Source organism: Leishmania infantum, chromosome 36, assembly GCF_000002875.2.
Source record: "Leishmania infantum JPCM5 genome chromosome 36".
In the NCBI taxonomy this organism is placed as follows: Eukaryota; Euglenozoa; class Kinetoplastea; order Trypanosomatida; family Trypanosomatidae; genus Leishmania; species Leishmania infantum.
This window is the reverse complement of record NC_009420.2, coordinates 929588-943367: the sequence shown is the minus strand read 5'-3', so window position 1 is coordinate 943367 and position 13780 is coordinate 929588. Positions and strand designations below refer to the sequence as shown.

The following is a 13780-nucleotide window of genomic DNA, read 5'->3' as shown; positions in this document are numbered from 1 at the left end:
TTCTCGCCCATCTTTTCTTCTCGCACGGCCTCCCGCAGCCGCTCAGCTGGGTCCGCAGCGCCGTCGCCACGCAAGACGCACAAGCGCTGCGGAGAGAAGAGCTTGGCCCTACGCGTCTTGGCCACCGCCCAGAAGCGTAACGCTACCTCGTCGAGCGCAATGTGCAGGCCACTCCGGGGCTTCGGCCGCGGTATCTCGTCCCAGCGGCTGGCGGGCTCAGCCTCCGCAGAGCACCAGGGATGTTCCGAGCATAGGTGTGCTTGGCACAACACGACACGGTCACGCGGTGGATGGACAGGGGCGCCGTGTGCGGGGCCCTTGAAGCGATGAATGCACGCCGCCGGCACCTGCGCCCCCTCCCTCAGCGGCATGACGATCGCGTCATCCGCAGTCAGCATCTCCATGTGCGCAGAGCGTCCGCTTTTCCCCCAAGTCTACGACGCTCACGGGGTGCGATCGGTGGCCGGCGTAATCGTTGTCGAGCTCCGCAAACGCGAGGCCGTGGCGAGGCTTGACCATACATGAGAAGCTCATCGCAACTCAACGGAAACGCGCCCTCCCCTGCGCCATGAAGACCACATTCGCAAACAGAATGTCTCCGTCTGGCATACTTCCTATCGCGTGAGAGAGGAATGGAGTGGCGTGGGACCAGCGGAATCCGGTGTGATGGACTTGTGAGTATCCAAATGTTTCTGCAGGCGCCGGCGTACTCACCTGCTGGCGTAGGACAGCGAGGAGGAGAGGATCACGTGAGAGAGAGAGCTCGTTGTCAACACTTACTGCCCAAGACATGCGTACACCGTTAAAGGGACAGGAAACAGCCATCTGAGTGAAGACTCAGCAAACCACGGAAGAAAACAAAACAACCAAAGAAGGGACATGCGATGGATCTGCATCGGTGATAGACAGGCGCATCATTGAATGCACTTCGCGGCACCACCGACACGAGAACACCCGTTTTGGCGTTCCTGCGTTTTTTTGTTTGTGCTGTTTTTGTTTTTCAAGGGAAGAAACGTTCGCGCGTTTTGTCTTTTTGTGTCACGCATCCGTTTGCCTCATTTTTCTTTGTGGCTTTGACGTGCATGTGTGTCTACTTTTACGAATTACAGCTTCCCTTTTTTTCCTGTTTGCATGTGTTGGTTCATCACCTCTTTCCCGATGTGCTGTGCGCGGATGCGTATATATGCATACATATATATATATATGTATAAATTGTTTCAAGTTACCACGCCAAAAAAAAAGAGAAAGAGGTGACGCGCGAGTACAGGAAAGGGATGGTGGAAAAACGAAGGAAGAAATGAAAGGAAGTTTGTCGTGGGCATCGGGGTACTGCTGAACGGCTGAAAAGAACCAAAAAAGAAGAAAAACGCCCACAAGCTGAAATGCTCGTCTTTGGAAAACCGTCGCTCTCTCTCTGTCTTCTCCCTGTCACTCTCGTTGCCTCCGCACTTTCATCGAATTCTGGAGCGTTTCCTTCTTTTTTGCTCTCCACTCGACTCGCCATCGCTTCTTCGCTCTCTGCCCTCCCCTCGTGATTCTGTTCGTGTGCGTCTGCAAACGAGCAGAGCCCGGCGGCGACGAGGAAGCGTAAGCAGAGATAGAGGCAGAGACAGAGAGCGCAACAGAGTAGCGGGGCCAAGAACGTAGAAGGTGCAAATCGAAATGCAGGGAGACAAAATACGAGTCGAAGACAACACAAGCGCAAAAATCAATCAAGAACAAGAGTGGAGCCAAGCCAAGCCAAGCCAAGGCAAATGCGAAGGCCAGAGAAGGGCGAACAACGCGCCAAAAAGAAAAAAAAACAAAAGATGACAAGGCGGAGAGGAAACGCAACTTTCTTTTTCCTTGTTTGAAGTACATTAGAACCAACCTCACCCTTCACCCATGTCGGCTGCTGCGCCGTCTTCGCTTCTTCTGCGTCTTCCTTGCCTGTGTCTGCAAACTACTCGCGCTGTTATGTGGGGCTTCCTGTGCAGGCGGCAGCAAACATTTCAGTATAAAAAGCGCAGCGAGCGACATTGCGCGCAAACGACCCGTATACAAACACCTTCTCCCCCCTTCCCTGCCCTTGAGAAAAGGGCAGGCTTCGGAATCGCGGTGCTGGTGCATGGCATCGGCGCTATCAACACGGACGCGGGGTGGGGGTGGGGTTGGAAAAACTCAAGAAGCAAAACAAACAACAAAGAGGAAGAAGCTGATGGGTCATTTTTATCCCATGGGAACCACTGTGTCGTTGGGGAAGTAGTCCCGCAGCTTTCCGCTTCGTCTTCCACTTTTGACTTTTCTGTGCTCAAAAGCTTTTTGCTTATTGCAGCGTGAGCCCATTTCTCTGCCATACAGGATGAGTCGAGCACCGCTTTACTCCCCCGGCATGTTACGGGCCCCACATCACGTGGTGCGATGGAGCCGTAGACATGCGGTACAGCGATGCGCCGACCTGGCCATGGGGGAACCACCATTGCCTCAAACTTTACCCACCATTGCCTCGCAGGTCGCCTCACAGCCGCTCAGGCTACCCACCACCAGTAGCCAGCGAGGAGCGGGTGAGATGCGTTTGAGTCACGCGGATACCTTGCCGATCGTTTGGATGGCAGTGACGTGATGACGGCCGCAAGTTTCCGCCGCACAGAGCTAGTCCAGACCTGTTCACCGACACCAAGAGCCCGCAGCCATATACCAGGGCAGTCTGCGGGCTCTTGGCTTCCCCTTAAGGTGGCTACTGGACGGTGGTACTACTGAAAGCTGACCGGCATCATCCGCATCGAGAATGGAATTCGAAAAATGAAAAAGGGGCCATTCGCCTGTCATCTTGTCGTCTCCGCGGGCATCTGTGTACGTCGTACAGCCTGTAAATGGTGCTTGTGAGAGACTACAGCGATGAGGGTGGCCTTTTCGATGGTTGCAGAGATTATTCCCCGCCTGTTTCCATTGCGTTTCGCTTTTTCTTTTTCTTTTCCGTGGAAGTAACACAAAAACAAAACATGAAAAAGACAACAGTTTACGCTTACCAGGCGAAGAAACCAGTCCCATCCATCCATCCGCACACACACACACAAAGAGAGAGCGTGAAGTGTGTGTGTGTGCGGGTGAGAGATGTAGCCAAACCAAAACATGCAAGGCGAAAATAAAATGCGAGCCGTATCGTGTGCTTCCTCCCCTCCCCTCCCTGATTCACTCGTCTTGATCTCCCTGCCCGCAACCCTATTTTACACGCGGTACGCGGCACGCCTTCACGACTATGGAGACAAAACGGGAAATACGTACCCCCCGATGCATGAGCAAAGAACGAACTCGTTGCTCTCATTTTCGCTCCGTTATCCCCTCCCCTCTTCCGCTGGAGGCGGAATTTACAACAAAGATGCCCCAGCGGAGAGAGGGGAGGGGAGGGTGGCGGCGGCGTGCTTACGGACCTATGCTTGTGTCAGTGGGCAGGCGAGAGAGAGACACGTGCGCGCGAGAGGTTAGAGGGAAGAGGGCAGGGCCTTTTTTATGAGGGGGAAGGGGGCAGTGGTGCTTCATGAGCAGCTCAGGAAGAAGGAGGTGGAAAGAGGATTCGAACGTGAGAGGAAGGGAAGAGAAGGGAAAGAGTGAAGTGTCGGAGGTGAGGTGAGGCGGAGTTTCTGAGGACAAAAATACGACACAGAAGAAGCTAAACAGAGAAAAAAAAAGGATCAATGAAGTAAAGAAGCATGCACCACCTGTGGCGCGAAGAAACACGCAAACAAGCGTAAACGCACTTACTGTCTCACCTCAAGTGATAACGAGGAACAGCAGGAATATCACGGGAAAAAAGAGAAGACGACCAAAACAGCAAAATAAAGGGGAAACGCGCACACGCACACGAACGCGCACACATAAATACGGAGGGGCGGGGAGGTAGTGGCGAAAAGCAAAGGAAGTCCGCACACACGGAAACGAATTCACAGAAAAAGAAGAGAACCGCGAAACATGCGTTGTATTTCGCGTAAGCTCCTTCATGAGGGAGAGCGAAGAGAAAGAAGAAGGGAGAGCTGAGAAGAGAAACCATATTCGAGCTGGCGACTATGTGTGCCAGTATCGGTGAGTGCTTCATGTTCGTCTGCATGTTTTGGAGAGGAGGGAGCGGAGGACCGGCAGAAATCCAGGGTAAGCGGCTCACATGCATCTACTGTTCTCGCTCACCTACTTCAGCATATGCAACCATATGCGTATGCGTGTAGCTCGGCGTGTGCTTGCATGCGTCGTTTACTGTTTTCCCTACTCGGCGGCATATGTTCCTTCCCCCCGTCTCTTCTCGCTTACAAAGTCCCAGTCATTTCTTTCTCCCTTTTCGTGTCTGCTGGCTGTGCAGGTGTGTGCGCCTTTTACTTCGTCGTCTGCATCGCGGCGAACACACGACAGGTAGCGCGCGTTGAACGCAGACCGGAAAAGGAAACGGAACCGGGAAACTGTGTAGGCGGTAGCGGGCGCTGCGGGTAAAGGACGCGGAGGAAATGCGCTAAAGAGCGTGACACACTCGCACGGAGATTAAAAAAGCCTGCAGGCGATAGGAGGGGCCTCAAAAAATAAGTAATAAGGGGAGAGGGGGACAAGCGCGAGGCGGATCGAGGGAGCAAAGAGCTCCATCAGCTACAGAGAGAGGAGGAGGCTTGGTAACCCTGAGAAAGAGGGAGGATAACACTCTGGGAGACCAAAACTTCGACTTTCAAGAGGGCCGGGGCCATGTGGGAGGGGAGACCGGACATCCAAAAACAAAACGAGAAACGAGCGGAATCGGGAAAGACCCGAGATGAAAGCCAACAGCCTGCAAAAAGGTTTTGACTCTTGTGTTGCTTCATGATAACAACTTGGCACGTACACACACACACACACACACACCCGCGCACATGCACACACGCACGCACGAACTCACACCAACAGGCACCATTCAAAACAGCGCATATGCCAGATGCCCCTCTCCTCCACCTTCTCCTCGCATATACCCTCTTCTATCTTTCTGCTTTTCCATTTCCGCCGTGCCATGACGATCTCGGTCCATCAGCATGCTCTCTTCACGCGCTCTCGCTGCTCTCTCGGTGTGTGTGCCAGTCGCTCATCTCTCCCTTGTTCGAACGCAGAGACGCCCGCTTGTATTTTTTTTCTCTACTTCTTGTGGCGCTCGCAGAACTCGATGATGCGGTCGACTGCCTCATTCAGCACCGCCGATGGGCGGGAAACCGTTGCACGAAGGAAGCCACTCATGCCAAAGATCTCACCCGGCAGCACCTGCACGTTCTCCTCATCCAGCAGTTTCTCGTAGAACTCCATGTCCGACTTCAAATCCTGAAAGTAGCTGAGGTTCAGCTTGAGCATCACGAACATGGAGGCCTGCGGCGCCTCCATGGAGATGCCAATGTCGTGTTCGAGCAGTCGGGCGTACACTTTGGCGCCGGCCTCCAGTTGAGTGACGATGTGCTCGGTGCACTCCGTCGGGCACTTGAGCAGTGTCCGCGCAATCGCCTCCTGGCAGATAGAGTTGACGCCAGCGATGAGCTGGGTCAGTCGCTCCATTCCGACAGCCCAGTCTCCCGCAACGTTCATTGGGTCGATCAGAATAGACCAGCCTACGCGCCAGCCGGGGCAGACCTGATACTTGGCTGTGCCGCCCAGGATGAGACGCGGAACGTTCGTGTCGAAGTCGGCGACAGACGTGAAGATGCCGTTGTTCAGCACCATCTCAGCGTAGATTTCGTCACTGATGAGTGGGATCTGGTGCTGCTGGCAGAAATCGATGATATCGCTCACGTGTGCACGGGAGAAGTTGCTGCCGCACGGGTTGGAGGGGTTGATGATGACAAATGCCTTGGTGTGGCTATCCACCATACCGGCCGCAGCTCTGAGGTCGCACTCCCAGCTCTTCGAGGGGTCGAGGTAATAGTAGCGGCACTCGATGCCGTAGCTGTCGCAGACGCTCTTGTAGTGGGGAAACGATGGGGCGCACACGAGGATGTTGTCGCCCTCGTTGCACAGTGCCGTGAGAGCGAGCACGATGGCCTGCGACACACCGGACGTGATGATCACGTTCTCCCACTTCAACGCCTCTTGACGAGACTTGGTCTGGCAGAAGCGGCGCCAGTAGGTCGACACCACCTGGCGCAAGTTGTCTGCCCCGACCGTCGGCGGGTAGCCGTTGAACTTGCCAGAGCGCACTACATCTACCATTGCCTCTGTTACAATGTCGGGGGTCTTTAGATTGCCGTCGACAGTGGGGTCGCCGATGGAGAGACGCAAGTTCGACTTAGTGGAGCGGGAAGGCTTCATGTTGTCGGTCAAGTTGTTCAACGGCTGCAGGGTTCGCTGGGCGTGCTTCGAGGACGCGATACGGCGAAAACTCGTGTTCTCAGCTGCGCGCTGCTGCTCGACCTCGCGGCGCTCCTCGGTGAGAGATCCTGTGGAGTTGCCGGCCTTCAAGGTTTGAGCAGCGGGTGCGGCCTGCGTATCAATCGTCATTGTGATGTATGTGCGAGCGGGGTCAACGTTCTTATCTTGCTAGCCTAAGGGGTGCGGCAAAAAAAAACCTGCAAAGGGCGCGGTGGGACTGAGGCGGGAGGAATCGAGGGCGTAAAAGGTAAGCCGGCGTGAGAGCGAGGACGAATAGAGTGTGTCTCGGTTTCGTTGTTTAGCTGTCCTTGCTGCTGATGCGTGATACTAGTGGCGATCTATTGATACTGGCGTGCGTTGAGTTTTCGCAGTGATGAGCAAAAAACGGGGTGCCATCGTTTTCGTCGGAAGATTGCAAAGGAGCATTTTTTGGCGTACGAAGAGAGGCGTTGGGGGAGGGCCCCATTTACGGCAGCCGAGTGACAGATTCGAGACAGCATGAGTGCGTACGCGCGTGTGTTGGTACGTGTATTGAAAGCGCGTTACGCCGAAGCAGTAGCAGGAGGAAGGGGCAATCATATAGAAGGGGTGGCTAGTGGAAGGAAAAGCGAGAAAGCAAAAATCACGTGCAAGAGTAGCCGCGCGCGCGACACATCCAACACGCGGTGCCACAGACTCAGGTGCGCATGGCTCAGTAGAAGATCGCATGTTGCCATCCTTTTTGCATGGCGCGCTAGAGACGCCAGAGGGTAACGAACGGCAGCGCGACTGCACACACCAAGCAGCACACTGACACCTCCTGCCACGAGTACCGCGTACCGGGAGTACACACACACACACATACCTCCATGCTGCTGTTGCACGAATTTCTCTCCTCCATCTTTCCTGCCTCTTTTCTGTTTTTTTTTTTTTAATAGGCCCCATGGCGCCAATAAAAGAAAGATGCGGCAACGCCCCGAAGAGCAAACCATCAGTCTCCCGTGACCAGGATGGTAGAAACGGCGCACTTCCCTTCGACAGAGACTTTCCTCGCAGCTTTACAGACACCCGATTAACCCTTGCCAAACGAACCAAAAACTACAACCACAGCTACCCAAACAACCACGCACGCACAGACCCAGAAAACGACCGCTCAACAACAACAAACGAGAACCATTTCATCAAAACTAATACAGTGATCTCTAAGGAACCGGCATGGCCGCGTCCGTGCCGTTTATCAGTGCGTGCATCAGTGTTCAGACTCGTCTTCCAATTGTAAATGTTGCGTACATCTTAGCAGACTCATCACACCGACCAGACTTGCTCCCCGCCGCGCTTCCAGTCGCTCGCTTCCGGGCTTCCCCCTTCCCCGCCCGAGCGCGCACACGCCGCGCACACTCAGCTGTTCTTTCTCGATTGTTGGTTCCGTTCGCGTGTCACTCAGGTCGTGTGTGTCAGCGTGTCGCGATGCGAATAGAGAGATCATCAGCGTGGCGCACAGGCGCGCGCGCAGCAGCAGTAGCAGTGGGGACGGGCAGCTGCCGGGGCGCCGTCTCTCTCTCTCTCTCTCCTCCCTTCGCAGGTTGTGCGCGTGAGGGTGGTGTACTGGTGGCCGTGCCGGCACGGCCGCGCGTGCGCCTCAGAAGTTTTATTTTGAGTAACAGTAGAGGATATGCACACCAATGCACGTTGTCCGCACAGCACGCGACGCGCTCCGCGCAGGTCGGCAGTCAATTCCAAAGCGTACGTCATCACATGCGCACGCGCCGCCCAAACCCACCTCCCGCACACGCGCACCACACAGAGAAAGCAGCCGTGTCTCGCACGTGTTTCGTACCGTTGCTCCGCACCGAGGTGAGACGGAGACGCATAGCGACACTGCTTGGCCACGCACGCACGAGCACGCTCTCGCGCATCACCCGACCGCAGGGGCACCAGCAACAGGCCCGCGTGCGGCTTGAAAATGAGCGCTTGCACAGTACCGGGCACACACAGACGGCACCGCCCGCTCCCTCTTTCTCTCCCCCGGTGTAGACGAGCAGCTTGCGGGGATGCGGGTGGACTGCTCGCTATTAACAAGGGATGCCGCCGCACGTGGTCAGCACGCGCACCAGCTCAGACTTACTATCTAACGATTGCTCCGTACGGTTGCTCATCACCCACGCGTGGTGGCTCAGTTTTCCCGAGTTACATTTGTGGTGAAGGATTGTCATCAGCGGTGGTGCGGTGGCGCACAGCTCCAGATCGGGACAGCTCTGCCCCCCTCCCCCCTCTTTTCCGGGGCCGCGCGGGACGCACGCAGCGCCGCCGCCGCCCGCAAGCTCTGGGATCATGTGTTGAACCGCGTATGAGGGATGAGTGTGCCCTCCGCAGCCTGCCACGTTCCGTCCACGGAGCATCTGCGTCCTGGCCGCGCACACGGGCGGTGGGAGACAAGCACGGTCGCGTCAGTGCCGTTTATCAGTGCGTGCATCAGTGTTCAGACTCGTCTTCCAATTGTAAATGTTGCGTACATCTTAGCAGACTCATCACACCGACCAGACTTGCTCCCCGCCGCGCTTCCAGTCGCTCGCTTCCGGGCTTCCCCCTTCCCCGCCCGAGCGCGCACACGCCGCGCACACTCAGCTGTTCTTTCTCGATTGTTGGTTCCGTTCGCGTGTCACTCAGGTCGTGTGTGTCAGCGTGTCGCGATGCGAATAGAGAGATCATCAGCGTGGCGCACAGGCGCGCGCGCAGCAGCAGTAGCAGTGGGGACGGGCAGCTGCCGGGGCGCCGTCTCTCTCTCTCTCTCTCCTCCCTTCGCAGGTTGTGCGCGTGAGGGTGGTGTACTGGTGGCCGTGCCGGCACGGCCGCGCGTGCGCCTCAGAAGTTTTATTTTGAGTAACAGTAGAGGATATGCACACCAATGCACGTTGTCCGCACAGCACGCGACGCGCTCCGCGCAGGTCGGCAGTCAATTCCAAAGCGTACGTCATCACATGCGCACGCGCCGCCCAAACCCACCTCCCGCACACGCGCACCACACAGAGAAAGCAGCCGTGTCTCGCACGTGTTTCGTACCGTTGCTCCGCACCGAGGTGAGACGGAGACGCATAGCGACACTGCTTGGCCACGCACGCACGAGCACGCTCTCGCGCATCACCCGACCGCAGGGGCACCAGCAACAGGCCCGCGTGCGGCTTGAAAATGAGCGCTTGCACAGTACCGGGCACACACAGACGGCACCGCCCGCTCCCTCTTTCTCTCCCCCGGTGTAGACGAGCAGCTTGCGGGGATGCGGGTGGACTGCTCGCTATTAACAAGGGATGCCGCCGCACGTGGTCAGCACGCGCACCAGCTCAGACTTACTATCTAACGATTGCTCCGTACGGTTGCTCATCACCCACGCGTGGTGGCTCAGTTTTCCCGAGTTACATTTGTGGTGCTTGTATTGTTTTGCTCATGTGCGTAGAAGTGAGGAGCATTCTGTGCCACGTCTCGTTTACTGGAGTTGGTGAAGATTAGCATGTTTATTGTTTAGGGCATTCGAGAGAAAGCAGGCTCGAGGTGGGCGCGCGCGTGCGAGGCAGCGTATCTGGCTGGTAAGAGGTAGGCGCATACTTCACATCGAGGATGCGCTCAAACCCCTCCTCTATCGTCGGTGCAGGCCTTGGGCCGGAAAGAAACATAGTTTACGGTGTTTATTTGGTGCTGTTGTGTAGGTTTTGATCCGTGACGGAGTCCTTGATGGCGAAGCAGGAACGGATCATCAACGGATCACCGCCTTTGCGCTGCCTTCGGTGTTACCGTCAACGTGTTGCCAGTTGGCGTCTGCACACGGCAAAACGGTGGTTGAGGGAGGAGAAAGGCGCTCTCTATTTTCTTGCTGTTTGTGGGTGTATAGGGTGTGCGTAAACTTAAAGGATGGAACGTGGAAGAGACGGAGATAACACGGCAGTAATGCGGAGTGCGCGTGGGTAGTGACGCATTTGTGTCGGGCAGAATCAAGGAGAGGGGCTTGTGAACATCAGATCGCAACCGCAACGAATGTTTGCGGCTAAACAGGAAAGAAACCAAAAAGAAGCAAATAATGAAGGGACAGCTACATCGATATGCAACGACGAGGAAGAGACACCACCACACAAAAGCGGGGAAAGGGCAAGTGGCGTACGAGGGTGCCGCATGCAGGGCGCTGGGGAGGCGGCCGATGCTCCCCTTGTGCGGCGTGCGCGTTGCCTCACGCGCCTCCTTTTGATATTGAAAAGCGTTCGAAACTTACTTGGCGGAGTGTGCCCCAGCGGAAGTTGCGTGTCTCAAGCGGCGAATTCTCTGTCGGGGCTTGAGTACGCGCTTGTTGAATAAGTAGACTGCCCTCTGCCGGGCTGTGACGTCTTGGCCTCGCTGGCGTCACCAAGGCGAGAGGCTGGCCTACGGGTGTGGATGGGCTAGTCGACGAGAGAGGACGCACAGACACGAATCTCTGCTGTGGCGTTTAATATTGTGCCATCCGACGGCACTGACGGTCGCGAGCTTGGCTTGTGCGTGAATGCGTAGTGTCTTGCATCGTGTGCATCGCGGCACTCGCTGTTTTCTCCCTCACATGAACGCTCGGAGATGCGGGCGACTTGATCCTATCTTCCGCCGCCCTTTCCACGGCCTCTTTGGCCTGCTGAGAAGCGATAGCGACTTCTCAGCGCGCGGACGTGTAGAGAACGAGATCGAGTACCTTGTGCGAGTAACCCGTTTCGTTGTCGTACCATGAGACGAGCTTGACGAAGTGCTCGTTCAGCGAGATGCCGGCTTTGGCGTCAAAGACAGACGTCAGCCCCACACCGTTGAAGTCCGAAGACACGACCTCGTCGTCGGTGTAGCCGAGAATGCCCTTCATCTCGCCCTCGGCTGCCGCCTTGATTGCAGCACAGATATCCTTGTACGTTGCTGGCTTCTCCAGACGCACGGTGAGGTCGACCACCGACACGTTCGGCGTCGGGACGCGGAAGGCCATACCAGTCAGCTTGCCGTTCAGCGCCGGGTACACCTTGCCCACAGCCTTAGCGGCGCCGGTGGAGGAGGGGATGATGTTCTGCGACGCGCCGCGTCCACCGCGCCAGTCTTTTAGGGAGGGACCATCCACCGTCTTCTGCGTTGCCGTCGTCGCGTGCACGGTTGTCATGAGACCCTCGGCAATGCCGTACTTCTCGTTCACCACCTTTGCCAGCGGGGCGAGGCAGTTCGTCGTACACGACGCATTCGATATAATGGGCTGCCCGTTGTACGTTGTGTGGTTCACACCCATCACGAACATCGGCGTGTCATCTTTCGGCGGCCCCGTCATGACGACGCGCTTTGCTCCTGCTTCAATGTGCTTGTGAGCCGTCTCGTGCGTGAGGAATAAGCCGGTGGACTCCACCACCACCTCCACACCAATCTCGCCCCACTTGAGGTTCGCCGGGTCGCGCTCGCTCGTGACGCGGATGGTTTTGCCATTCACAACAAGTGCCCCGTCTTTCACCTGCACCGTGCCATTAAAGCGGCCATGCGTGGAGTCGTACTTGAGACTGTAGGCCATATACTCGGCATCCAGCAGGTCGTTAATGCCGACAATCTCAATGTCGGGGCGCGTCTGCGCCACCCGAAAGACGACGCGGCCGATGCGTCCGAAGCCGTTGATGCCCACTTTGACCATGCCTGCGTGCTGATGCTCTTGACTTTACTGTGCTGGAGGAAACCGGAGACAAGAGGGGAGAGGAGGAAGTGGGGCGAACGGCGCAGACAAGAAGATTGGTGCGTTGTGCGCTGATGACGTTGTGATGAGGGCTACAGGTCTGTATTTGTGTGTGTGCTCCTTAGCGGTGGCGAGCCAGTTGGCAACGGGCGAGGAAATAGAGAGAGAGAGGAGGTGCGAGACGAATGAGAGCGGGGTGGGGGACTGCCATACACACACACAGAAAGTCGCGCGTTGATACAATACGTCGGGGAGCGCAGACCCGCTATCATAAAAGCTCTTCAAGGGAGAGGCCATTCCCGCTCTTTCTCGAAGAAGCGAGGAAAGCCACGGGGCCCTGCCCCAGTCTCTCTCAGTCTCAGCATCGGGATGCGCGTGTTGCGAATGGTTCTTAGTCTGATTTCGCTCTCGTTTTTTTTTTCGCGCCACCTTTGGTTATTTCACTGCCGCTTGAGTTAAAGGCATATGCGCCTCGGACAAGTCGAGGCACGCATACGCACAGCACCTTGCCCCCTCCCTCTGCCCACCCTCGCACAGCGCACTCTTTCCACCAGTCCGCCCGTGTCGCGCAAATGCGGATTCCAATTTCAGTGGTAGCTGCTTCTCCATGCACGACTGAGAGGGCGGGAAGGGAGGAAGAGGTGAGAGGTGGATAGGAGAGGGAGATCTGCGCGCCAGTTGGGGCACAAAAAAGCACGCGATTAAAGGGAAGAAACCAGCGAAAGAGGATGTGACTGCCAACGTAGACGGTGTTTGCAAAGGACCGCAGCAGCGGCAGCAGAGAGGATAAAGGAAAAGGTAGACGGAGACGTATACGCACAGCGCAAGAAGCGTGAAAGTGACAGACAGGCAGGCAGGCAGAGCGAGAGCTGGGATGGGGCACACGACGAAAACCGAATAATAGTTAAAAAAGAAAGGATCAACACACAGAAGGAGACAGTGAAAGTGAGGGGGAGTAAAGAGCGGCGATGTGGCTCCTTTTTCTGCTTCGCACAAATTCACTGCCCCTCCCACCCCCCGCGCGCGCAGTGGCGTAGGCGGACAACACAAATGGGAAGGAGAAACATCAAAGAGAAAGAGGAAATATATACATATATATATATATATATACATATATATATATATACATATATATATATATATGTATATATATATGCGTGCGCGTGCGTAGAGAGGGCGGGAAGGAGAGGCGTCGTGGGTGAGCAACGACAAGAACACAAACGATCGAATGCGTGCTGTGGATAATGAGTAGTGAGACAGCGAGAGCCAAGAGAAGAACACGTTGCGCGATTACGTGCGCAGGTGTTTGTGCCAAAAGCTTGGCGATGGTAAGACACGGACGCAGCTATAGAGAAATACGCAGAAAAGACGTGCGCGCTGGCGGTAGCGCAGAAAAAAAGGAGGGAAGGTAAGTCATAGTGAAGGATGTTGAGTGCTGGGCCGTTAGTGCGTGTATGCATGTGTGCGTCTGCGATATTTGAAAGCGTGCGCGAAGACCGAGCAAGTAGAAGAGACGGGGAGAAATGAGAGGGTGGGAAGGGAGGGGCAGAGATGAAATAGATGTGGTGAGTGGGAAAGAAAAGGGAGGGACCATAGCGCCTCAGCGACCCAAGCGCGGAGGGGAACAGGGAGGGTCCTGACTTCACTCGTGAGATGATGTGATTTGCACTTGCACGCGTGTACACTCTTGCTTTGACGGCGCCGGTGCCATCGCCGTTGTCAGACGCGCCCCCATGCTTTTTGGCACCGAAGACGACC

At 56.0% G+C, this 13780-nt stretch overlaps 2 protein-coding genes and 1 non-coding gene across 3 annotated transcripts; all 3 read right to left on the bottom strand.

Moving 5' to 3' along the window:
• Positions 1–5121: 5121 nt before the first annotated feature.
• Positions 5122–6468, bottom strand: TAT (tyrosine aminotransferase; the record flags this gene model as incomplete). The annotated part of the gene is made up of 1 exon (XM_001469792.1): positions 5122–6468. The coding sequence occupies one exon, from the start codon at positions 6466–6468 to the stop codon at positions 5122–5124; it is 1347 nt and encodes a 448-aa protein (XP_001469829.1).
• Positions 6469–9660: 3192 nt separating this feature from the next.
• On the bottom strand, positions 9661–9683 carry LINJ_36_snoRNA1. The gene has a single exon (XR_001203200.1). It is a non-coding gene (small nucleolar RNA).
• Positions 9684–10987: 1304 nt separating this feature from the next.
• Positions 10988–11983, bottom strand: LINJ_36_2480 (glyceraldehyde 3-phosphate dehydrogenase,cytosolic; the record flags this gene model as incomplete). Its single annotated transcript, XM_001469791.1, has 1 exon — positions 10988–11983. One exon carries the CDS (start codon positions 11981–11983, stop codon positions 10988–10990), a length of 996 nt encoding a protein of 331 aa, XP_001469828.1.
• Positions 11984–13780: the final 1797 nt, after the last annotated feature.